This window comes from Scyliorhinus canicula, chromosome 13 (genome assembly GCF_902713615.1).
Source record: "Scyliorhinus canicula chromosome 13, sScyCan1.1, whole genome shotgun sequence".
NCBI classification, from domain to species: Eukaryota; Metazoa; Chordata; class Chondrichthyes; order Carcharhiniformes; family Scyliorhinidae; genus Scyliorhinus; species Scyliorhinus canicula.
Genome location: NC_052158.1, coordinates 136291893 through 136319372, shown reverse-complemented (window position 1 = coordinate 136319372; position 27480 = coordinate 136291893). Strand labels below are relative to the sequence as shown.

The 27480-nt window shown below is 47.6% G+C and overlaps 1 protein-coding gene across 1 annotated transcript in view; it reads right to left on the bottom strand.

Moving 5' to 3' along the window:
• LOC119976361 (transmembrane protein 255B) overlaps nt 1-27480 on the bottom strand; it is a 109834-nt gene that overhangs the window by 24056 nt on the left and 58298 nt on the right. The window contains 3 exon segments of the mRNA XM_038816845.1: nt 3113-3198; nt 6915-6995; nt 8699-8788. Of these exon segments, the coding sequence (XP_038672773.1) occupies nt 3113-3198; nt 6915-6995; nt 8699-8788 (257 nt within the window).

Here is a 27480-nt window from a genome sequence, read left to right as displayed (position 1 = left end):
GGTGAGGTTGGTGGAACACTTTCAGGAGATCCTCAACCAGCTTCATGCTCAAATTCAATGACAGCACTGCACCTCAGTAGCTGAATGGCAACCTGGGAGAAATCGACGGATCCAAGGGCCAAAGAGCCATCAAGGGCCGGCAGAACAGCAAGACACCTGGTATTGAAGAGATACCAGCAGAGCTATTGAAGGATGGCAAGAACGTTATCACGATAGAGCTCTCGGACATGCTCAACAAGATCTGGACTATGGAGGATATCGCGGATGACCGGTGGCAAGGAACAATTGCCCAGCTGGCAAAGAAGGGGAACCTCAGTGGCTGCAACAACTGGAGGAGCCTAAAATTGCTCTCGGTACTTGGCGAGGTCTTCAGCAGTGTGCTCAACAGATTGAAAACAGAGGTAGACGGTACCCTTCATGGAGAACGGGCAGGTTTCCGGGGTGATAGACCTTGCTGTAAGCAAATCTTTCCACTGAACATCATCGAGCGGGTCCTTTTGACAGCATCCAGCAGAAGTCCCTCTAGTGCAATACAAGAGCGTACAGCATCCCAGAGCAGTATATTAACATCTTTAAAGCCTTGGGCCATAACTCCAGCTGCTGCATCAAACTAGCATGGGTACTAAGTACTCTTTCACCATCCTCACAGGAGTTCGAGAAGGCTGCATACTCTCATCATTTCGTTCCTCTTGGCTATTGATTTCATCATGAGAGAGGCCAAAGGTGGTGTAAAATAGTACAAGTATTTATAATTCTTCCATCATCTCAGTTTCTTTGATTTTTATTATTTGGGAGTATTTATAGAAGGCCACCTGTTCAACTACAAGTGTCCCATAGTTAGTCCCACTCTCCTTCCTAACGGCAGATATCCTGTCTAAACTAAAGGTGCTTGCCAATAGTATTTTTAAATGACAATTTGAAATTTGAACTTCAGCAATGTCAGTGTTTCATATCAATTTAAGTGTGAGCACTTTTGGATGATTCCTTAACAATTATTACTCGGCAATGTAACACGTAGGCAGAATTATTTAGAACTGAATCATTACTCGGCAATGTAATACCTAGGCAAAATTATTTAGAACTGAATCGGATTCTGTCAGACTGCTGGGAGAAGTTCCTTTATGTTTAAGTTACAGATGTTTAAGTTTAATTAATCTATCCCTTTATTATTCAGTATTGGATTTTAATGAATGCTAAAACAGGGATGATATGAGACGCACACATACAAGAGGAAAATAATGAAAATAAAAGTCGGATTAGTAGCATTGTATTTATTATGCTGACATATTTCAGAGGTCGACAATGAGTGGACATCACTTTTATTGTTATTTCATAGAATAATAGAAGTCACAGTGCAATAGGAGGCCATTCAGCCCATCGGGTCCGCACCAGCCCCTGAAAATTGTGTTGACTTTTATTGTAAAACTACCAGTTTTTTTAGCAATTAATAAATCTGCTGTGAGTGAAAATTGTACTTTAGTGAAGACCAGGGGCTGGTTCAGCACAGGGGTAAATAGCTGGCTTTTAAAGCAGACCAAGGCAGGCCAGCAGCGCGGGTTCAAATCCCGTACCAGCTGCCTCGAACAGGCGCCGGAATGTGGTGACTAGGGACTTTTCACAGTAACTTAATTTGAAGCCTACTTGTGACAATATGCGATTTTCATTTCATTTCATCTAATTGTTAGACATAGAGACTTGTAAAAGAACCTTGTAAAGAGGAATACATTAACAACATTTAGGTTGCGCATGTGCTACTATAAACAAAATCCTCATTTAGTCATAAATGTTCAAAGGTTTGAAAATGCTGGTTAGCACAGCTGCCTCACGGCGCCGAGGTTCGATACCGGCTCTGGGTCACTGTCCGTGTGGAGTTTGCACATTCTCCCCGTGTCTGCGTGGGTTTCGCCCCCACAACCCAAAGATGTGCAGAGTAGGCGGATTGGCCACACTAAATTGCCCCTTAATTTGAAAAAATAATTGGGTAATCTAAATTTTTTTTTTTTAAAAGGTTTGAAAATGCTTTGCGGCTGAAATCAATTTCTCCTGTCTTTTGTTAATTCTGTGCAGTTTAATCTTTGTTTTGTGTGACATGTGTGTTCTCACGATGACAGGAAATTGTGACTGAGTGGGACTTACCTATATCTTCATCAGCTAACCAAAAACATACTGATTTGTTCAAAGAAGACCTGTTTCTTTTTTAAAAATAAGAAAATACACTGGCAATGATGGCTGCCGCCAGTCACCTGATGTCTGGTATTGTAAGTTGACCAGTTTTCTGAAAAGCTCCTATATGGATTGCATTGCAAACCTGTCCAGACATGTTGCTTGGAATTTCTCATCTGGGGAGTGTCAAGGTCCACTTCAAATTTAGAGTATCCAATTATTTTTTTTTCTAATTAAGGGGCAATTTAGCATGGCCAATCCACCTTCCCTGTGCATCTTTTGGGTTGTGGGGTGATACTCACGCAGACATAGGGAGAGGGGAGAATGTGTAAACTCCACACGGGCATTGACCCAGTGCCGGGATCTAACCTGGGACCTCGGCACCGTGAGGCAGCAGTTCTAACCACTGCGCTACTGTGCCACCCGTCAAGGTCCACTTCAAAAAGATTCTTGAAAGGAAGGTATTAAAAATGCAAAGTGCTAGACTGTAATCAACATTGATTTTTTCAAGACTATGGGAACTGCCAACCAGCTTGGTACAATCAATAGACTTTTAGAGAAGTCATTTGGAAAATCTGCTGAATAAATTTCTCTCTCTCGCTGAAGTCTCCAGGAAAGTGCAGTTGCCTGAACTTTAATTCAACTTTTCAGCATTTTAAAGGAATTGAGCTAACTTCAAACAGCCGCACCACCCAACTTGATTGGCTCCTTATTAAAAAGTAAATACATTTGGAGTGGACAAGTCATTTACAGGATTTTGTTTTTAAAAATAACAACCGAGGGGGCTGAAGACAGGGCAGCTAGTTCACCCCTCCTCACTCTGGTCATAACAGTGTGCTCGCCATTCTTTTGTGCACTTGTCTCTTTCTCAATCCTTTATGTCCCTTCTCCTTGCTCTTATATAAATAAACACAGCTATTTGTATGATACAGAAAGAAGGGATACTCACTTTGCACAATTGTACAAGTCACAGCAATAGCAAGTACTACTGCGTACTTTCAGGCTACATGATTCTGTGAAACTCTGGCAAGGCACCTGCTCCCAACAGAAAATAGTCAATCGTAAAATGATTGCCGTACATTTGTTAACGGAAAAGCTGAAGATGTTGTTTATGACCATCTTAAGAATTATGTTAATGCATGCGAATAAAGAATATTAAATACCACAACCAGAACAATACTGCTATGTGCCTCTAGACAGTTGAAGCTACACAATATCCAGTTGTGCGTTTCCCCATTTCTGATCGTCTACGTGTCTAAGTCTGGAATGTTATTTGAGATTATTGAACCTGAGAGCTGGCTATCTTGCTCACACTCAACATTGAAGTTGTAAACATGGATATAATCAAAGGGCGCGATTTAACGACCGCGTTGTGTTCATTGAGGATATTTGTGTGCTGGTTAGATCGTGGGAGAGGGCCAAATCGGAACCGCACCGAGCAGTTTGCAATCAAACCAGCCAGCTCTCGCTGGCGGGATCCAGTTCCGCCTAGACACGGCGTGAAGCTAATTGAGGCCAATTAAGGACAATTTCCATATCATTAACCAGATGGAAGCCCGAACTAACGCCTCCTGTGATCTAACCAGTTCCTCAGTGAGAGGTCACACTGACGCCAATTAGAACTGGTCCACACAAAGGTGGACCAGGCGGCAGGTCCATGGCCATCGGAGACCCCTGGGCGGTCATGGTGAGAGCAGCGTGGCACCCTGGCTGTCCCTCTGGCACCTTGGCACTTCTAGGCTGGCAACTTGGCACTGCCACCTGGCACTGCCCGACACCCAGGTGCCAGTGCCATGATGGCACTGTCAGGGGGCAGTGTCTGAAGGGAGTGATGCCCATGAAAGGAGGGATGAGGGGGTTATGATGGGTAACGGTTGAAAAAGAGATCTGGAAGATTGGGGGGGGGTTGAAGGTTGGGGCTCCTGAACAGAGAGGGAAGGCGGAAGGCCTGAAAAGAGGGCCCTCAGCGACCCTATAGCGGGGTGTCTTCACTTATGCACAAATGTGGGGGGCTGACATTGCCCATGGATCGTGTTGTGGGGGTCCCTCAAGCTCAGAGATATAGAGATCAAGGCACCCTTTCAAAATGGTGGTCCGATCTCTGAGGGGTTAGTTTGGCCAGCGAGCTCAGCTCTCTGCGGATGAAAATACTTCTAGGTGTGGGCTAACCTGGAGAGCAACTCCCCAGGACCCATAAAATTGATTAAGTGTGATTAAATAGTGGTGGGACACCCACCGATAGAGACGGGGAGAAACAAACTACCAACCAAACCCGCATGAAATGACATGTAGAAACCTTTCCGTTAGATCATGGCCAACATGTATATAGTTATGGAAGTGTGAATTAATTCCTCACATATGACAAAGGCTTCTCACATCTTAGTTGTGTGCAAGTAATTATATTAGTTTCAGCTTCACACTACCACCATCTGGTTATATCAGTAATAAATCGTTGAGCGCATATCCGATGTAATTCTACACCTTCCTCCAGATGTTGGGTAGATTTTTGTCTTCCCCCCCCCTCAGTGACAATTTGGCATGGTGCATTGTTCCAGATTGGTGCGACTAGTCTGCTTTCCATTCCATAGCTTAACAAATTAAGCAAGTGCCTCTGTTCTCAGCTGGTTTTCGCACACAGCCAGGGCAGAGCATGTTGAAAAATCATGTGCTTCAAAAGAGAAAATGCAGGGTTTCTCTTTTCATTTTCTTTTACTACAACCTTTATGTTTTCTCAAACAAGCATCACATTAAGACCGCTTTAGAGAGGGTTTAGAAGAGATTTATGAAAATTGGTCCGGAGTAAGGGACTTTGGTTACATGGACAGTTTGGAGAAGCTGGAGTTGCTCTCCTTGAGAGAAATGAAGATTTTAACCTGGTAAATAAGGTAGGTGAGGTACAGGCACAGATAGTCAAGTGGTTGAGAGATGTTGTGGTGCAGGATTGAGTGCTAAATATTCTGGAATACGAGATGTTCAGGAAAGATAGAGGGGTTCCAGTACTGATTAAGGAGCTAATAACAATATTGGAGCGAGAGGATTTCCTGGAGGAGTCGAGGAGAGAATATATTTGTTTCAAGCTAAGAAACAATAGAATCCCTACAGTGCAGAATGAGATCACTGGCCCACCAGCACAGTGGTTAACACTGTTGTTTCACAGCGCCAGAGTCCCAGATTCGATTCCCTGCTTGGGTCACTGCCTGTGCGGAATCTGCACGTTCTCCCTGTGTCTGCGTGGGTGTCCTCCCACAAGTCCCGAAAGATGTGCTGTTCAATAATTTGGACATTCTGAATTCTCGCTCAGTGTACCCAAACAGGCGCCAGAGTGTGGCGACTAAGGGCTTTTCCCAGTAACTTCATTGCAGTGTCAATGTAAACCTACTTTGACAATTATTATTACCAAATCGACACCGACCCTCTGAAAGAACGCTGTACTCGGGTCCACTGTCCCGTCCTATCCCCGTACCCTAACCTACACATATTTGGACACTAAGGGACAATTTATCATGGCCAATCCATCTAACCTGCACACCTTTGGACTGTAGAAGGAAACCGGAGCACCTGGAGAAAACTCAAGCAGACACAGGGAGAATGTGCAAACCGCACACAGACAACCGAGACCGGAAATTGAACATGGCACCCTGGAGCTGCGAGGCAGCAGTGCTAACCATTGTGCCACCGCGGCGATGAGGAACATAAGTTCCAAGGACAAATTGGAGAAACTGGGGCAACCTGTTCCACTGTAGGATTGCTCTTTCGTGGGTTGGAAACAAATGCTCTTTTTGTAGTTTGCGTGGATGACTATCTCATGTTTGGTTCTTGCCAGAGGGCACTTTGCTTCTATAAATTCAGTTCATTCCGCATTCTATGGAACAGGTCAGTTTATTTTCCTCCCTCCTCTGCATAACAATCAAGTATGTGACAATGGTGTATTTCCCATACTGACTTGTGCAGAACGATCTTTGAATCGCCACTTCAATCTTATTGATATTTCTCACCGTGTCGGGATCTGGGATGCAATGCCTGAGGGTATGGGAGGCTGATTCGATGTTGGATAATTATCTGAAGAGGAAAAACTTTACAGGGCTTCTTGGAAAAGGTGGGGTCAGTTGCGGAGGCAGAGAGGCAAGCTGAGTTGCTATTAGAGAGGGGCGGCATGGATGTGACAGGCTGAATGGCTTACTTCTGTGCTGCAAACATTCTATGGTTCTTGACGGCAGGGACCCACAGCTGGGTTTGATTTGAGCTTTTCAGATCTGCAACTAATTTGTTTGAGAGCCCAATACTTTGCCAACTTTTGGGGATTTCTTTGAATCTATAAATGTCTAATTCAAAATCTTATGCGAGAGTCTGAATGATAACTCTCCTAGCATAATATAACACCCACACAACAGCAAGAACCAATACCTTTGGGAAGAAGTGATAAGGATTTGGGGCAGAGGAAACAGAAAGGTGCAAGTTGAGAAATTGCATCATAAAACAGAAAGAAAAAAAAATGATCAAAACAAAATTGATTATTATTGGAACTTTTCTTCAATTCTTTGCATTACATATTCTGATCTGAAATTATAATGACTGAATTATTTTACTTGATGTTTTTATATTTGATGACCTCTCGATTCCGTATATCAATAGTGATCAATATCAAATCGCAATATTAGAAAACGTTGACTCCGTTTTCTAGTCAAAATTAAAGTTCCAAACAATATTTGACCATTTGAACCATTCAGTGTCCACAAATTACTTCTACTTACAGTAGCCAGATAATTTTCATAAATATAGTTCTGTCCACTTGTGTAATATTGGCATCTACCTACACGCAGTGGTCTTAGATCCTAGGAACAAAAACAGATACTTAAAGAAAAATCTTTGATAAATGTTATCATTCAATAAGTTTCAGAAAACAATCCAAACTATCTTCTTAACTTCAGAAACTTTAGTTTACAGATTATCTGTAACGAGTTGTTCCCATTCGCTCCTGTTTTTGGCAACTGCCTCTATTTGACCCTCACTTGTCCTTCCCTCCTACCAGACTGTTGATTTGAAAATCCATTTTTTGCCTCAGACCTGCTGTTATGTCCCAACTCCTGTTCCTTACTTCTAACCTCAATTTGAATTATTGTCCAGGTCACTGGAGAGTATAGGAACATAGGAATTAGGAGCATAAGTAGGCAATTCAGCCCTTTGGGCCTGCTCCGCCATTCAATCAGAACATGACTGGTCTCTTCCTGGTCTCAAATCCACTTCCCCACCTGTTGCCCATATCCCTTTAACCTGTTATTCATCAGAAATATATCTATCTCCTTTTTAAAACCAATAATGACTCAGATTCCACCGCACTATGGGGCAGCAAGTTCCACAGATTCACCACCTTCTGCGAGAGTAGTTCCTCCTCAACTCAGTTCTAAATCTATCGCATCTCAACCTATATCTGTGACCTCTCGTTCTAGCTTTCCCCACAAGGAAAGCTACACTTACTTATCAATCCCATTTAGTATTTTGTACACCTCGATTAGATCCTCTCACATTCTTCTAAACTCCAGCGAGTAAAAGCCCAGACTGTACAATCTCTCCTCAAAAATCAACGCTTTCAATCCCGGAATCAATCTGGTGAACCTCCTCTGAACTGCCTCCAATGCCACCACATCCTTCCTCAAATCAGGAGACCAAAACTGGACACAATACTTCAGATGTGGTCTCACCAACTGATGTACCATCAATTGAACGCGAGACGAGTTGCTGGACAAAAGTATGGCTTTAATCAGCTAGATGTTAGCCCTGTGGTCGATTACAGTATAAGGACGACCGCCGGGAGTACTGGGTATTTATACCCCGCCCTGGAGGCGGGGTTAACTCAGCCTCTCGACCAATCGGGGAGCCGTCACATGACTGGTCTCAACCAACCGGTCGAGAGGCACATGACCGACCAAGGCCAATGGTAAGCCGGTGTTCTGCACCAATGGCAGGCATCTATGCTAATCATACCACCACACCAACACCCTATACAATTGCAACAACACTTCTCTACTTTTACACTCCAATCCTTTTGCAATAAACGGTAACATTCCATTTGCCTTTTTAATTACATGCTGTACCTGCATACCAAATTCCTGCGATTCCTGAACAAAGGCACTCAGATCGCTCTGCCCAGATGCATTTTGAATCTGCTTTCCATTTAGATAATAATTTGCCTTTCTATTTTTTCGACCTCACACTCGCCTCCATTAAACTTCATCTGCCAAACTTTGGCCCAATCTCCGAGCCTATCTATCTATATCTGTCTGTAGAACTCCCCCCACCCCCATCTGTTTTTGATAAGTGCCACAGGATATGTCATATTCCTTTGAAAGATTGTATGAGGTAAAGGTGGCCCTCAGATTTCATGTCTCATTCAAAGGTCAGTAATAATGTTGTATAATTCCACATAAGGGTGTCTTATTGTTGGAGAGTACTGAGAGAGGGCAACTAATCTATTCTGCTTCTTGAGGACCAGTGTACCTGTCAATTTGTTTTAAATTGAAAGAAAAATGTAACTCACAATATTTATAGCTGTGAAGACACCATCCACAATCACACAGACGAATGCTCCTATAATTCCAAAACTGAGGAAAGTGATGGCTGCGGCCAACTGTGGCATGGATAAGGAAAACAAATGCAGATTAAGAAGTCACTTCCATTTAAAATTTGCATGTTTCCTTTTACAGATAAACGCTTGATATAAAACAATGAAGACAGCTATGAATCAGGCTTTTTCAACAACAACTTGCATTTATCTTTATTTATATTGTGCACTTAATGTAGAAAATGCAGCACAGGGGTGAAGGGTGAATGGGATTTAGTGAAAGGTGGGCACTGGCAGCAGAGATTGTTTTTAAAAGTATATTTATTAGAATTTACATTTTAGAAACAGAAGCAATAAAGTTACAAACTAATATCGCACAGAAGGAGAGTGGAATAAAACGGCTCAACATACATGGGCACAAAATAGGCCAGAAGAACAGCATCACCACTGGCTCAGCGCAGTCATCAGGCAAAGCTGAACATTCCCATGACCCCACCAGAAGACAAAGGAAGAACAGGATGAAGCCCTAAAAACACGACAGGATGGTGCACGCCCTCCCACACCGCATGACTCGCAGCCAGATTGGGTGCACACAAACCTCTCGGCTACAGGAGCACTGGAGGCATCGGTAACCCAACATGGGCCATCTCTGTCAGATATCAAACCCAACTGCACCCATGCAGAAACAAAGAACGGATACATCATACCCAGCACTACCAAAAAAAATCAAAGAAAGTCCACAAGAAATTCAGCTCTAAGGGGAAGTTACATACCTGACCAAAAACACAATCTAACCCCCATCAGAACGAAACCAATATCGATCATATAGCCAGAAAATAATGAAGACAGGACTGGCAACCAACAAGTCCAAGTTGTTCTCAGACCTCGGGTCTCCCACAGAAGAATAGAGAAAAGATCAAAGCTACCGGAACTGACCTCCACGACGATGAGAGCTCAGGACCCAGCCCAGGTCCTGACCCGCCACAACACACATGGAGGAACCAAAGAGGTATGGAGCACTCACCTGACAAGCAGACAAAATGCTGCCAAGGTGAATGACAGGATAACCATGAAGTCCAAAACTTGAGTGAGGATAATCATTCCGGTCCAAGTCAAAGGGAGGGGGGGGGGGGGAGAAAAAAGAACTGACCCTGCTGACCCACCTCCCCCTGGCATCGGGCAACCCAACGCCACTTTTAAGACCCAGGAAGCCGACTGGTAAGGTGAACGTTGAAGTACCTATGGTCATAAGGCGTCTGCCTACGGCAGTGAATATATTTACAAAGTGCAGCCCCGTTGGGACAACCAACATCCCGGTCCCTGTCCGGGCCGGCCTTTATACTAAGTTCTTATGAGTCCCAGCTGGACGGGCTCAGCCATCTAGTGGGGAAGCTCCTCATATTAGACGTGTCCCAGGGGGAGATCAATCAGGGTATCCCTGTGAGCCACATGGGGGTTATTCCACCCACCAACCAGGACCGACCAGGAGAAAAGGCAACACCACCATAAAACAAACACTGAAAATGAACCCACTCCTAAACAGCTTGAACACTGGAACCCAGCCAGCCCCACCATGGCCATAATTAAACTTCACCTCCAAGTATCGCAAAATACAGTGCAGGAGAGGCCCTTCGGCTCATCGACACAAGTAGCTCAGGCAACATGAGAGATGGAGCTGAGGACTCAACCTCAGGCTTAGAAAAAGAAGGAAGAGCAAAACCATCAGAACTAATCACATGAATAACAGGGAAAGAGCATCCAACCCAAACCTCTCATCTTCCGGGCTATTGAGGAGGAGAGCCACCCACACAGTCAACAAGGGAGCATCTCACCAACCCCTGAGGAAAAAAAACAGGATATCTGTTCAGGACAGCGCCCAGCCCTTCCAAGTCCCCACACACCCAGCGTGCCAAGCCCAGCCCCACCAGACACCCCACCTAAAGCATCCCAAAGGAGGGTACCCCTACCACCGCACTGTGCCTGGCCTAGTCCAGCACTATACAAAACAGAAGCACAGGAAATAATGAAGAAGGACCTCTCACTCAAACCCCCTGCCGAGCCTGCACCTATCCAACACAATTTAGGGCAAGGCATCACTCCCACTCACACAAGGAGAGAACGGATAACACATCAGCCCTAGCCAGGAGAGGATGTTGATCTGGAGAAGCAGTGTCAAGGCATCCATCAATTGGGAATCCTGGGAGGGAGGGCCAATCCTCCTCCCCCAACCACCCCATTCCACCAGACCAGACCAAAACCAGGCCCAGCACCACTCTCACCCACAAGAGAGAACAAATATGACATCCGCAGGGAGGGGATACCCAAACCAAATTGTGGAAACCATCGCCATGTAAAGGCCACCCTCATCCCCTATCCTCAACCATGGATCCTGACTCCATTCAGTCTGCTCGAACAACAAACAGGACACCCTATCAGCTCCATAGCACTGAAACAGCTAAAGAGAGAGAGAGATCCATATACGGGGAAAAGACAATCTTGACCCAAAAGTCCTCTCCAGGATAACAAAAGGTTTTCCAGGCCAATGAAGTATAATTCTTAAATTCAAATCAAACAGGAAAAAGAAAAAACACCCGAAACGGATTAATTCTAACTGGGGGGGGGGGGGGGGGGGGGGGGGGGGGGGGGGGGAGGTGGGGATGAACTAACCCTACGAACCGGAATCTTCCACACTCTCCCTGCTCTAGCTCCACTCATTATCCCTCTAAATGAGACAGGGTCTTGATGTCAAAGGATCCTACCCTCCCTCAACCACAAAGATTATAAGACACTATAAAGCATGATAACATTTAGGAATAAAAGTGCGCACAAGTCCCATTTTCCATATTTGACTTCACATGAATTTGCTAAATCAGTATAAACAATAGTTTAGGCCATCACACCCATAATACACACTTCCCTGTAGGAAAGAAGACAGCATCAAGCAAACAACAACACGATCAGGGAGCAGGGCGGCACGGTAGTGCAGTAGTTAGCACTGCTGCTTCACGCTGCCGAGGAGTAGGGTTCGATCCCGGCCCCGGGTCACTATCCGTTTGGAGTTTGCACATTCTGTGTCTGCGTGGGTCTCACCCCCACAACCCAAAGATGTGCAGGGTAGGCAGATAGGCCGCACTAAACGGCCCCTTAATTGGAAAAAAAAATTTTTTAAACATGATCTGGGAGTAATGTCCAGGATGACAGACAAGTTGCTGAGCAGTCTCAGGATAAAGACATCTTCCCGGCGGCATGAAGAAAGCAAAAGTCAAGGAAAAAGCAGGATCAACGAGCACTCTTCAGGATCTCATAACGATTCCAACAACTGAAACACGAGCCATCATTACTTCCACCATGCTGTCCCACCAACACCCAGGTGGCCTGCAGCCTAGGCCCTGGATGGGGTGATGACTTAATCATTTTGGTCACTTCCAACCCCTCACATCGAGAATCAGGAACAGGACTAGTGATTGGTGGACCAGACTGACCCCTGGCCTTAATGACAGGATACGTTATGCTCCACCGGATCTCATAGACCTAGCCAGCCTCCAAATCGAGATCACTGAAACATCTGTTTTTGAAAAATATTTTATTGGAGGCATTTTCAAATATATACATAACAAAGAAGAAAAACAAAAAACAACCATGGCACCAGCAAGCAACCACAACATCCTTACAACCTTCCCTCTCCGGGAACTTTGCCACCACGTCTTGCCAGTAACCAGGCTCAGTGGTGTGCCCCTCTCGGCCCCCCTCTCCTTCTCCTGATCTCGTCAGGGTGGACGGCAAGCCATGAAACAGGACTCAACAGTACAGATGCAGGCCCCCACCAGGGAACTGTGGTGATCGTAGATCTGAGTAGATGCAATACAACTGAGCAAGCACTAGAGGGAGCACGGGAGAGCTATATATACACAGGGACAGGAAGTGACGACACTTCACGGAAGGCTGAACTGGTAGCAGGACACAGACACACAGGCAGGCAGCATTTGAGGTAGCCGTAAGTTAAGCTCTGAAGAGAGAACGAATTCACAATAAAGCATCTTCTCCACCTTTGAGACTACGAGCTTTATTAAGACACGAGGAACAACACAGGAACGTCCTCTCTCCAGTACAAGAACCTCCTCATATACCTCCGATGCCCTCATAAAAGTACCCCGCAATTCTTGGAAGTGAGCCCTGATGGCTCTGTACCTCAGAGCTGGGACTTTCAGCCAGGGCAACATCACCATTGACAACAATCATCACAGCACCTCCAAGGCCAGAGCCCACTCAATAGCAACTGTGCCGCTGAAAGCAGGGTCCAGTCCATCCGCCACAGACAAATGCAGATTTTAATATTCTTGCAAGATTTTTCTTGCAAGAACACCAACCAAATGCTTCTTGGGGCATAGCACAAGCCATGTATCCCATGAAAAGACAAATGTGAAATGTGCAACAGGATGAAAATAATAATAATCTTTATTAGTGTCACATGTAGGCTTACACTAACACTGCAATGAAGTTACTGCGAAAATCCCCTCGTCTCCACACTTGGGCGCCTGTTCGGGTACACAGAAGGAGAATTCAGAATGTCCAATTCACCTAACAAGCACGTCTTTGTGGGAGGAAACCCATGCAACATGGGGAGAATGTGTGGACTTCGCACAGACAGTGACCCGAGCCAGGAATTGAACCCTGGACCCTGCCGCTGCGAAGCAATGGTGATAACTACTGTGCTACCGTGCTACCAGACAGTACTGGGCTGATAAATGTGTATTATTCCTCTGCTGGATTTTGTGCAAGCCCTGGATTTTCTGTTGGATGGTACTGAGTAATAGGTGTACATGATGCTCCATTGCTGAAACCCATATGGAGAGCATATTCGTTTGGGTTCTAGAAACACACACAAACCCCACTATTAAAACCATTAGTGCAGTGTTCTCTTGGTGCGCAATGCAGGATTGGAGCACAGAAGAGGCCTAACAATGTGGCAGCCGTCAGTTAAAGGTAAACCGAGGTTGACCCTAGATCCACCAGGGCTGGATTAACCAAACATGTGGCCAGCTGTCGACAAAGTCTGCACAGTTATGTTTCATTTAAACAGATGATATTGCAATATGATTTGCTTTGTCATTAATGAGGCGTAAATGTCCTATGTCCATCTGTCTGCCTGCATTTTCAACAATTTTGTGTTTTAATGGATCGACTGGATGGGGAAAGTCACTCTGACTGGTCTTAGCAGCTAGCATCCCAAGAGTTTAGCTCTGGTATCCAAGTTTGCTACCCTTCCTGTGAGTTCAGTTTCTCTAGTTTATTTTTAGTCCACTGAGCCAGTTAATTTGACTTACTTCTGTTTAATTTTGAGTGTTACATCAGATTGATAAGTGTTTATTTTGGACTTAACTCCTCCACCGTGAAACATTCAGCCTCGTCGAGACAAATTTTCCCATGCCTTTCTTATCCAAAGCTAATACTTCCCTATTGTGGAGATGAAACAAAAGTTTAAAAAAACAGGAAAAAGAAGCTTATGACATTTGTTAGTTAATATCCAGGGTGATTATGGGAAGTACCAGGAGTGAATTACGAATGTTAATATGGGAGGAAAAGAGAGCTTGTGAGAAAAGATCAGCAGGCAATGTTGAATCGAACCCTGAAATCCTCAATTTTAAAATTCGCATCCTTATTTTCAATTCCTCCATGGCTCCGCTCCTCCCTGACTCTGTAGCTGCCTCCAGAACTACAACCTTCTGAAACGTCCTACATTCCTCTCGTTCCGGCATGTTACAAATTCCCATTGGCTGCCATACATTCAGCTGCCTGGGCCCTCAGCTCTCAGCCTCTCTACCCCACTCTCCTCCTTGAACCAATCTCTTTGATTAATGTTCGGCTCCTGGACGAGAGCCCAGCTATTTTCAATTTGTAAAACTGTGAGGAATTGCACCTCTGCCACATGAGATAACGCTGACCCATAGATACCTTTTATGTTAAAACAAGCTGTGATTTAAACACAGAACTAACTGATGAGACCATCAATTCACATGACACGTGATTGGAAGTGAACAGTGGTTTTAATAGTCTTACAACTGAGCCTGCCTGCGACGAGATGAACCGGCAGCAGGCTCACGACTGCAGATCTTTATACCTCCGGTTAGTGGGAGGAGCCATGGGCGGAGCCAAGGGTGGAGCCCAGTACAAACTCCTCATCTCCCCCTATGGGCAGCGCTGCGCAACGGCTCGTATAGAGAGCTCACAAGGACACAATACATATTATACAACACAGTGTGAATTACTAGGTTTATAATTCACCACACTAACCACATTGGCAACAAAGAAATAGCCTTGTACCTTGGCACTGCCACCCTGGCACTGTCCCATCAGCCAGGCAGGCAGTGCCAAGATGCCTGGGTGCCAGAGGGAGAGCCCTCTCCCCAACCGCCCAGGTGTCTCCAATGGCCTGGGAACCCCCCCCCCCCCCCAGGTGCTGTTACGCTTGGTTCACATTTGTGTGGATCAGTACAAAACGGTGACCGGTCCAGGCCTCGCTGGGGAGGCCACTGGTTCACGGGCCCCGGGAGAATCAGGCACAAGCATATTTAAATGAGCTTAATGGCTCATTTAAATATGTACATCTGGATCTCGCCCAGCGAGTGCGAGGTCCAAATCCTGGGTCTCTGTTGCTCTCCTCATGTCCTTCAATGATAGACTGGGTAAACTAAAATGACAAGTATATATAGACTAGGTACAAGAAGTTGCAGCTGGCTAAGGATTGCACAGAACAAAGATGGATAACTTGAAGCTTTTTGTTCGTCTCTGTCAAGCCAACTCGTTTGTTTTAATGCAAACAGTTGGCATTCTGGGACTGCATCTGCACAATTGCAGGACGTGCTCCACCTAACTTTGTGACACAGCCTAAATTCATATGTTAAATTGAAATTCCATACTTGATAAGATATTTTATTTCTTCGGTGTTGTGTTGTTTCGTGCTGTCAGATAATAAAATTGAAGTCAATGGGAATGAAGGGGATAACTCCTCACTGATTGGTGTCATATCCAACACAGAGGAAGATGGTTGCGGTTGTTGGAAGCACACCAACTCAGTCCTGGGACATCGCTGCCAGAGTTCCTCAGGGTAGTATCCTAGGCCCGACAATCTTAAGCTGCTTCATCAATGATCTTCCCTCTGCCATAAGGTCAGAATGACCTTCCCGAATGATTGCGCAGTGTTCAGGATTATTTGCTACTTGTTAAAGGTCAGATACTGAAGCAATCTGTGGCCTTATGCAGCAAGACCTGGGTAACATTTACACTGGGGCAAGCATTTTTTAATATTAAATTTAGAGTATCCAATTATTTTTTTTCCAATTAAGGGACAATTTAGTGTGGCCAATCCACCTACCCTGCAGATCTTTCGGCTGTGGGGGTGAGACACACGCAGACACGGGGAGAATGTGCAAACTCCACACGGACAGTGACCCAGGGCTGGGATCAAACCTGGGTTCTCAGTGCTGTGATACAGCAGTGCTAACCACTGCGCCACCATGCCGACCCCCAAGTGGCAAACATCGAAACATAGAAAGAGGAGGCCATTCAGCCCTTCAAGCCTGCTCTGTTATTCGTTCCACTATAACCTTTGATCCTTTTCGCCGCAAGAGCTATATCTGACTCCACCTTGAAAAAAATACAATGTTTTGGCCTCAGCTACTTTCTGTGGTAATGAATTCCACAGGCTCACCACTATCCAGCTGAAGAAATTTCTCCTCATCTGAATCTTAAATGGTCTACCCCGTATCTCCAGACGGTGACCCTTGGGTTTGGACTCTCCACCATCGGGAACATCCTTCCTGCATCTTCCCTGTCCAGTCCCATTAGAATTTTATAGGTTTCTATGAGATTCCCCCCCTCATGCTTCTGAACTCCAGTAAATATAATCCTAATCAACTCAATCTCTCCTCAAATGTCAGTCCCACCACCCCAGGAATCAGTCTGGTAAATCTTGACTGCACTCCCTCTATAGCAAGAACATCACTGCAACTGTTCTCGAACCCTCTTGCTATGAAGGCCAACATCTCATTTGCCTTCTTTACCGTCTGCTGTACCTGCATGCTTACCTTCAGCGACTGGTATAAGAGGACATCCAGAGCTCGTTGCACATTGCCGTCTCTCAATTCATAGCCATTCAGATAATAATCTGCCTTCCTGTTGTTGCTACCATGTGGATAACCTCACATTTATCCACATTATACTGCATCTGCCCTGCATTTTCTCATTCATTCAGCTTGCCCAAATCACACTGAAGCACCTCTGCATCCTCCTCACAGCTCACCCAATTTTGTGTCATCTGCAAATTTGGAGATATTACATTTAGTTCCCTCATCTAAACCCTCATATATGTTGTGAATATCTGGCGTCCCAGCAGCGATCCCTGTGGTACCCCACTAGTCACTGCCTGCCATTCGAAAAAGGCCAGTTTATTCCTACTCTTTGTTTCCTGTCTGCCAACCAGTTTTCTATCCATCCCAATGAACTTGCCCTTATCCCATGCACTTTAATTTTACATGTTAATCTCTTATGTGGGACTTTGTCGAAAGCCTTCTGGAAGTCCAAATAAACCCCTCATCAAATCTACCAGTTACATCCTTGAAGAATGCCAGTAAGATTTGTCAAGCATAATTTCCCTTTTGTAAATCCATGCTGACTCTGTCCAATTCTGCCACTGTTTTCCAAGTGTCTCTGCTATGAAAACTTTTATAATGGACTCTTGAATTTCCCCACTACCGATGACAGGCTGATTGGTCTATAATTCCCTTTTTTCTCTCTACCTCCCTTTTTAAATAGTGGGGTTACATTAGCTACCCTCCAATCTGTGGGAACTGTTCCAGAGTCTATAGGATCCCGGAAGATGACCGCCAATGCATCCATTATTTCTCAGGCCACTTTTTAAAGTATTCTTGAATGTAGATTATCAGACCCTGGGGATTTATTGGCCTTCAATCCCATCAATATTTCCAACACTATTTCCCTACAAATACTGATTTCCTTCAGTTCCTCCCTCTTAAACCCTGTGTTCCCCAACATTTCTGGTATGTTATTTGTGTCCTCCTTTCATGGTCAACAATTTCTTATAAATTCCCCTGTTTCTGATTGTAAGGGACCTACATTTTTTTTCACCAATCTTTTTCTCTTTTCCTACCTTTAGAAACCTTTCCAATGAGTTTTATGTTCCCGCAAGCTTACTCGCGTATTCTAATTTCCCCATCTTAATCAATTTCTTGGTCCTCCTTTGTTGAATTCTAAATTTCTCCCAATCCACAGGTCTGTTGTTTTTTTTCTGGCCAATTTGTATGCTTTTTCCTTGGATCGAATACCATCAATAGTTTCTCTTGTAAGCCATGGTTTGGTCATCTTTCCTGTTTGAATTTTGTGCCAGTCAGGCATTAACAATTGTTGCAGTTCACCCATGCCCTCTATGAATGTCTTCCATTGTCTATCACCGTCATCCCTTTAAGCAATGTTTCCCCATTCATCAAAGCCAACCTCATACCATCATAGTTTTCTTTATTAAGATTCAGGAAAATAGTCTCAGAATCAGCTACATCACTCTTCATCTTGATGATGAATTCTATCATATTTTGGTCACAAATCCACCAAGGGGTCTCACACAACTACAATACCAATTATTCCTTTCTCATTACACAATACCCAGTCTAGGATAGCCAGCTCTCTAGTTGGCTCCTCAATGTATTGGTCCAGAAAACCATTTTGTATCCAATCAAAGAATTCCTCCTCTACGGTATTGTGACTAATTTGATTTGTACAATCTATATGCAGATGAAAGTCACTCATAATTACAGATGTTCCTTTATTGCACACATCTCTAATTTCCTGTCCAATGTCATTCCCAACATGACCACTGCAGTTTGGGGGTTTACATACAACCTCCACTAACTTTTTTTTGCCCCTGAGTGTTTCTCAGCTCTACCCATAAAGATTCCTCATTATTGGAGCTAATGGGAGCAATTTAACGGAAACATTTTTAAATGTCATTTTGGGCGAGTTTGGCAAGGTGTTTCATGTGTTTTTCGGTAAGATCCACAGCGGTATTTGCCCACACTTACGTCATTTGTTTCCCCTGGTCTAGACCACACTTCAAAATTTTTCAGGAGTTGGACTCGTTGATGAGATGGGCTCCAAAGAAATCGGATCGCCATTTTGAAAGAGTGTCCCGATCTCTAAATGAGCTTGAGGGTCCCCACACCCTCAGCCCACAGGCAATGTCACCCTTCCCACCCCCCCCCCACCGAAAATGTGTGCATTGCCCCACACTCCCCCCACGTGAGGACACCCTGCTATGGGTTGCTGAAGGCCCCTACCTTTCAGGAACGGTGGTGGATGTGGGGCGGGGAGCAGAAAGTCACAGAACATTGTGGGGGTGGGGGGTGGGGGGGGGGGGGGGGGGGGGTGTTGATACCTCCGCGATATGGGCTGGGGGCCATTAGGCATCAATGCTAATAAGGGCACATGATCTTTTTGGAGCTGACAGTTGGCTCTCTGAGACCCTGCCAGAGTGATGGTGTAAACCACACCCACTCAGTTCTCTTTGTCTAAGAGGCTCAACATTTGGTGAGAAAACTGTTCCGTGGAACTGGAGATTTCAATGCCAGTTTCTGTCGAGGCTGACACTTTGCCAAATTGTGGTAAGGTTCCACCCATTAACGAAGGTTCAGATTTCATCTTGACAATCTTCCGTCCACCTGTGGCGTTCTCACTGCAGCACCCACAATTGGCTCTCCCACTGTTACAACCTAAACTGCTTCTCATTCTCTGCTGCCAGCATTCATTCCGGGAACTATAGGCTGGATTCTCCCATTTTGACGCTATGTCCGGAGGAAGTGTCTAGTTTTATGATGAAAAAGTAGACGGCGCCCCTGTACCGATGCTCAGACTGGTGGTGGGGGGGGGGGGGGGGTGGCTAGCAGCCGTGCCACCTAAAACCCCCAGCATTACCAACATAAACAGCCAGAGAATTGCCGAGTCCGTGCACGGCGATGACCTGCAGTGGTCGCGCCGTACAACATGGCGCCGGCCACGCGTGGACCCAGCCTGCCAGATAGCACTCGGCCCGTCGAATCACCGGGGGGCGGTGGGGGGGGGGGGGGGGGGGGGGGGGGGGTTGGAGGGAATGGGGGGGCGCTTTCAAGGCCCCCGACCGGCGCTGCAGTGATCCCACGGGCGCCCTGAATCGGCGAGCCAGCGTCGGGGCGGCGTGGGTCGGAGAATCCCAGCCAATCTGTTTGGCCACGTTAGGAATGCTCCTTTCTTGGCCACAAGTCTTGGGGTGGGACTGGAGTCCAGAGCTTCTGGCTCAGAGGCAGTGACTCCACTCACTGGGCCACAAGACCTCCAGTGCAAGCTATGGTGTTGGGTTTCTAACTGTCAATGCACTCCATGTTGCCTTCAGATCTTTCATCCTCATCATCCCAATCTCAATCGGTACCCTGGAGAAAGGTGACCTGCATGATTTAAAGACTATGGGCGAGATCTACCGACGCATTATGCCTGAAAGGCAACACGGCGCAGCATAACATGACCGGTAGGTGCCGGGTAATCCCTCTTCCCAGATCTAACCGGCTCGCTCTGCTTCGTGAGATCTAATGCGATCTCGCGAGATGTCACAATGTGAATCCCACCCATTGTGAGAGGGATCAATTTTTGGCAAATCTGCATATTAGATTGAGACAGCTGATCCGTACTCCCACAATCTACCCAAGGCCTGAGAGTTAACTCTCTCGCCTTTGAGATCTCGGACAAGCGTCATTCAGTGCTGATCCCCACAAATGGGGACCAGATGGAACAGCACTCGTGGGGACACCCGAGCACTGCAAGTGCCACCTAGACACTGCCAGCCTAGCACCCTAGCAGTGCAAACCTGACACCCTGGATAGTGTCATCTGGGTGCCAGCCTAGCACTGCCAAGGTGCCTAAGTGGCACTGCCAGCTGGCAGGGGCCCTGTCAAGTTGGCACTGCCAGGGTCCCAGGCTTGCATTTTCCCCAAGCTGTGGAATGGGCCAGAGGTGCCCTGTGTGGGTGTGGGAGGGGGCCTGAGGACCTCCTTATCGTTGAGTTGGAGCTTGGTGGGGTTTGGGAGTCATGTTGTGGGATCGAGAGATCGGGACGCTAGTTACAAATGGTTTCCTAATCTCCTTTTGCACTGAGGAGTTTTGCACTGAGAACCTGGCAATGTGGAAAACTGCCCAGGTATGTCCTGTACACAAGAAACAGGAAAAACCCAACCCAGCCAATTACTAGCCCAACAGTCTACCAATGATCATCAGTAAAGTGATGGAATGGGTCATCAACAATATTATAAACCGGCACTTACTCAGCAATAACCTGCTCATGGACGCTCAGTTCGGGTTCCGCCAGGGTCTCTCAGCTCCTAACCTCATTACAGCCTTGTTTCAAACATGAACGAATGAGCTCAACTCCAGAGGTGAGGGTGACTGCCCTTGATATCAAGGCAGCATTTGAATAAGTATGACATCAAGAAGCCCAGTAAAACTGGAGCCAATGGGAATCAGGGGAAACTCTCAGCTGGTTGGAATCATACCTGGCACAAGGGAAGATGATTGTGATGGTTGACGGTCAAACATCTTAGCTCCAGGATATCACTGCAGGAGTCCTTAAGGACAGTGTACTAGACATCTAGACAATCTTCATGAATGAATTTCCTTCCATCATAAAGTTAGAAGAGGGGATGTTTGCAAATGACTGCACTATGTTCAGTACCATGTGTGATTCCTCAGATACTGAGGGTGGTAGTCGGTATTAGATGTATTACGGTACCTCTGAATATGCTGTAAGACCATTGGTGTGGGAGGTACCTGAGACTGCTGTTTCATTGGTTAAGCCTGCCTGCTGGTTCCGCCCAGTAAGGCGGAGTATAAGAGCCCGTGTCTCCCCAGTAGCTGCCTTTTGTACCTGCGCTGCCGGGGGAAACATCTAGTGCAATAAAGCCTTCAATTGTCATCCAATCTCACTTCTGGAGTTATTGATCGTGCATCAATAGATTACTAGATTTTAAAGAATGGAGCTCCGAATCAATCCGGAGTGTCTGCAACTCAGCCGCCATGCGGCAAATGCAGCAGCAACGTTCAAACACTGGCTGGCATGTTTCAATGGACATCTCAGGACGGCCACAACTACACCCACAGAGGACCAGAAATTGCAAGTTCTGCACTCAAGAGTGAGCCCAGAAATCTACACCCTCATCGAGGACGCGGACTATTTCGAGGCTGCAATGAATCTGCGAAAAGGACACTATATTCGCCCTGTAAACCAGGTCTACGCCCGACATCTACTAGCAACAAGGCGACAAATCCCTGGGGAATTGCTGGAGGAGTTCTACCGTTCGCTCCTGGTGTGAGGGAGGAACTGTCACTGCCCGCAAGTTTCGGCCAAAGATCACACAGAACTTTTGATCCAGGACGCTTTTGTCGCAGGTATGCTGTCCTCCCAAATCAACCAGCGATTGCTGGAGAAAGAGACACTAGGCCACAAGGAGGTATGAGCCCTTGCTAGCGCCCTAGATGTGGCCTCCCAAAATGCCGGGCGGTCGCTGCGGTCTCCGGAGGCGAATCGGGACAGTCATCACAACCCTCTCCACGAGTCACGTGCGGCCAGCGGGCGCCGCCATCTTCCTTCTCCTGAGCCACGTGCAACATCCGGGCGCCGCCACCTTGCCCCTCGAACACCACGTGCGATGGATGGGCGCCGCCATCTTGTGCATCCCCGGCCATGTGCGACCAGTGGGCGCCACCATCTTGGCTGACTCTCAGGACCCCGACTCGGATGACTGCACACTGCCCGAGGAAAATCTCCAACTTCTGCCACAACTCGCCTCGGTGACACTGGACCAGTCTCGGCCCCGAACGCTCTCGACTGCAACGACGACCGTGCTCTCAATGGGCAAAAAACATCCTGTCTGATCGACTCCGGGAGCACAGAGAGCTTCATGCACCCCAACACGGTAAGGCGCTGTTCTCTTCCCATCCATCCAGTTAACCAAAAAATCTCCCTGGCCTCCGCGTCTCATTCAGTGGAGATCAAAGGGTTCTGCATAGCGAACCTCACGATCCAGGGAAGGGAGTTTAAAAATTACCGACTCTACGTCCTTCCCCACCTCTGCGCTGCCACGCTCCCAGGGTTAGATTTTCAATGTAACCTCCAAAGCTTAACTTTTAAATTCAGCGGCCCTATAACCCCCTCACTGTCTGCAGCCTCGCGACCCTCAAAGTCAATCCGCCTTCTCTGTTTGCGAACCTCACCCCGGATTGCAAACCCGTCGCCACCAGGAGCAGAAGGTACAGTGCCCAGGACCGGACCTTTATTAGATAGGAGGTCCGGCGATTACTGAGGGAAGGTATCATTGAGGCTAGCAACAGTCCCTGTAGAGCTCAAGTCGTGGTTGTAAAGACCGGGGAGAAGCATAGGATGGTCATCGACTACAGTCAGACCATCAACAGGTGTACAGAGCTCGACACGTACCCTCTCCCCCGCATATCCGATCTGGTCAACAAGATCGCACAATACAAGGTCTTTTCCACAGTGGATCTCAAGTCCGCCTACCATCAGCTCCCCATCCGCCCTAGCAACCGCAAATACACTTCATTCGAAGCAGATGGGCGGCTCTACCACTTCCTAAGGGTTCCACTTTGGTGTCACGAATGGAGTCTTGGTCTTCCAACGAGAGATGGGCCGAATGGTTGACCGGTACGGTTTGCAGGCCACGTTTCCGTACCTCGATAACGTCACCATCTGCAGCCACGACCAGCAGGACCACAACACCAACCTCCGCAAATTCCTCCATACCGCAAAAATCCTTAACCTCACATATAACAAGGATAAATGCGTGTTCAGCACCGACCGTCTAGCCATCCTCGGCTACGTAGTGCATGATAGAGTCATAGCCCCAGATCCCAAACGCATGCGCCTCCTCATGCAGTTTCCCCTCCCCCACTGCTCCAAGGCCCTGAAACGCTGCCTGGGATTTTTTTCTTATTATGCCCAGTGGGTCCCCAACTATACCGTCAAGGCCCGCCTACTAATCCAGTCCACGGCTTTCCCCCTGTCGACAGAGGCCCGCCAGGCCTTCAGCCGCATCAAAGCGGACATCGCAAAGGCCACAATTCACGCCATCGATGAATCCCTCCCTTTCCAAGTCGAGAGCGACGCGTCTGACGTAGCTCTGGCGGCCACCCTCAACCAAGCGGGCAGATCCGTGGACTTCTTCTCACGCACCCTCCACGCTTCAGAAATCTGGCACTCCTCAGTGGAAAAGGAGGCCCAGGCCATAGTGGAAGCTGTGTGGCACTGGAAGCATTACCTGGCCGGCAGGAGATTCACCCTCCTAACTGGCCAATGATCGGTTGCTTTCATGTTCAATAATGCACAGCGGGGCAAGAGAAAAAACGACAAGATCTTACGGTGGAGGATTGAACTCTCCACCTACAACTATGAGATCATGTACCGTCCCGGGAAGCTAAACGAGCCTCCTGATGCCCTATCCCATGGCACATGTGCCAACGCACAAGTGGACCGCCTCCGGACCCTCCACGAGGACCTCTGCCACCCGGGGGTCACTCGATTCTTCCATTTCATTAAAACCCGCAACCTGCCCTACTCCATCGAGGAGGTCAGGACCGCCACCAGGAACTGCCAAATCTACGCGGAGTGCAAGCCGCACTTCTACAGGCCAGAGAAAGCGCACCTGATAAAGGCGTCCCATCCCTTTGAACGCCTCAGTATGGACTTCAAAGGGCCCCTCCCCTCCACCGACCGCAACACGTATTTCCTGAACATGATTGATGAGTGCTCCCGGTTCCCATTCGCCATCCCCTGCCCTGACATGACCGCAGCCACTGCCATAAAAGCCCTCCACAGTATCTTTACACTGTTCGGTTTCCCCGCCTACATACACAGCAATTTGGGGTCCTCCTTTATGAGCGACGAACTGCATCAATTCCTGCTCAGCAAGGGTATTGCCTCAAGCAGGACGACCAGTTATAACCTCCGAGGCAACGGGCAGGTAGAGAGGGAGAACGGAACGGTCTGGAAGACCGTCCTACTGGCCCTACGATCCAGGAATCTCCCGGTCTCCCGCTGGCAGGAGGTCCTCCTGGATGCTCCCCATTCCATCTGGTCACTGCTGTGTACCACGACCAACCAAACACCACACGAACGTCTCCTTGTCTTCCCTAGGAAGTCCTCCTCCGGGACCTCGTTCCCAACCTGGTTGGCAGCTCCTGGACCCATCCTGCTCCGCAAACACGTGCGGGCGCACAACTCGGACCCGTTGGTCGAGAGGGTCCACCTCCTTCATGCTAACCCTCAGTACGCCTACGTGGCGTACCCCAACGGCCGACAGGACATGGTCTCCCTTCGGGACCTGGCGCCCGCTGGGTCCCCACCCACACCCACACCACCACCACCACCCCCCTCCCTCCCACCAGCGCACCCCACAGTCGCCCCCTTCCCAGGTGGATCGGTCCTCCCACTGGTCCCATCTAGGGGTGATGAAGAAGAAGCCAAGCCATGCTCCTGGAGCCACAGACGCCGGCGCCTGCATCACCGCCGAAGCTACGACAATCGCAGAGGACGACCAGGGCCCCCGATCGACTTATTTCTTCGTTCTGAACTGTAAATAAATTTGTAAATAGTTGCGACGTAACAAGGCAAAACACTGTACTGATGTATACCGGGTACCTCCATAACCTTAACCTCTACCACGCTGAAATGCGAAGCCACCACCCTGCCGAACTTTTTTTTAAACAGGGGGTGAATGTGGTAGTCGGTATTAGAGGTATTACTTAACCTCTGAATATGCTGTAAGACCATTGGTGTGGGAGGTACCTGAGACTGCTGCTTCATTGGTTAAGCCTGCCTGCTGTTCTGCCCAGTAAGGCAGAGTATAAGAGCCCGTGTCTCCCCAGCAGCTGCCTTCTGTACCTGCGCTGCTGGGGGAAACATCTAGTGCAATAAAGCCTTCAATCGTCTCCAATCTCGCTTCTGGAGTTATTGAATGTGCATCGCTGAGGCAATCCATGACCAAATACAATAAGACCTAGGCAATATCGAGACTTGGGCTGACAAGTGGAAAATAGTATTCGTGCCATACAAGTACCTTGTAATGTCCATCTCCTATAAGAGAGGATCTAACCATCGCCCCTCACATTCAATGGCATTACCATCTCTGAATTTTCCACTAACAACAATCTGGGTGTTACCAATGACCAGGAAATGAACTGGACTAATCATGTCAATACTGTGGCTACTAGAGCTGGTCAAAGGCTAGGCCTGTGGTGAGTAACTCATCTCCTGACTCCCCAAAGCCTGTCCTCCATCTCCAAGGCACAAATCAGGAGTGCGATAGAATACTCTCCACTTGCCTGGATGAGTGCAGTTCCAACAACACTCAAGAAGCTCAATACTATCCAGGAAAAGCAGCCGGCTCGGTTTCTATTTCTTCCACGAACATTCAAACCCTCCACCACCAAGGAACAGTGGCAGCCGTGTGTACCATCTACAAGATGCACTGCAGTAACTCACCACGTTGCCTCAATGGCATCTTTCAAAACCACGGCCCCTACCATCTAGAAAGACAAGGGCAGCAGATACCTGGGAACACCGCCGTTCCTTCACTGTCACTGGGTCAAAATCCTGGAACTCCCTCCCAACAGCACAGTGGGTGTACCTACACCTCATGGACTGCAGCGGTTCAAGAAGGCAACTCACTACCATTTTCTGAAGGGCAACTAGGGATGGGCATTAAATATTGATCTGGCCAGTGGTGCCCATATCCCAGGAATGATTTTTTAAAAAGGTTTGCTATAATTCCCTTTGCTCCAAGTTGCTCTACCTCTTTATCCACATCTAAAAGTTTTTTCCAAACACATATTGACAGAGCAGCTGGTCATGTCTTGCAAAGCTTTTCACCAAATCGATTACCGCTCTGTAAAGTGTCGTGAGCATTTTAACTACTTTAAAGGATTGCATTGCATCAACTTGTAGGGTGGAGACAGCATTACAGTACAATCCTAAGAAAATGTACAGAATTATTGTTTCCTGTTGCAACGTGGCATTATGTTTTGGTATTTATTAAGACCAACAAATGAATAAGGAAGCCAGATGTTTAGGGAACTAGAACATTTTCACCCACAAACCAGTTTTCCGTGACTGCTGATTGAGTTTGGAGGATTCAGGGCCTGGATTCTCCCCTACCCGGCGGGGCAGGGGTCCCGGCGGGACGGAGTGGCGTGAACCACTCCGGCATCGGGCCTCCCCAAAGGTGCAGAATTCTCTGCACCTTTAAGGGCCAAGCCCTCACATTGAGGGGCTAGGCCTGTGCCGGAGTGGCTCCTGCTCCGCCGGCCACCGCAAACGGCCTTTGGCGCCATGCCAGCCTGGGCCAAAAGGCCTACTCCGCGCATGCGCCGGTGCGCCAGTGGCTGCTGATGTCATACCAGGGCATGCGCAGGGGAGGGGGTCTCTTCCGCCTCTGCCATGGTGAAGGCCATGGCGGGGTGGAAGAAAAAGAGTGCCCCCACGGCACAGGCCCGCCAGCCGATCGGTGAGCCCCGATCGCGGGCCAGGCCACCGTGGGGGCACCCCCCGGGGTTAGATCGGCCCGCGGCCCCCCCCCCTCCAGGACCACGGAGCCCGCTCGCCCGCGCCGCCTATCCCGCCGGTCAGGTAGCTGTTTTGATTCCCGCCAGCGGGAGAGGCC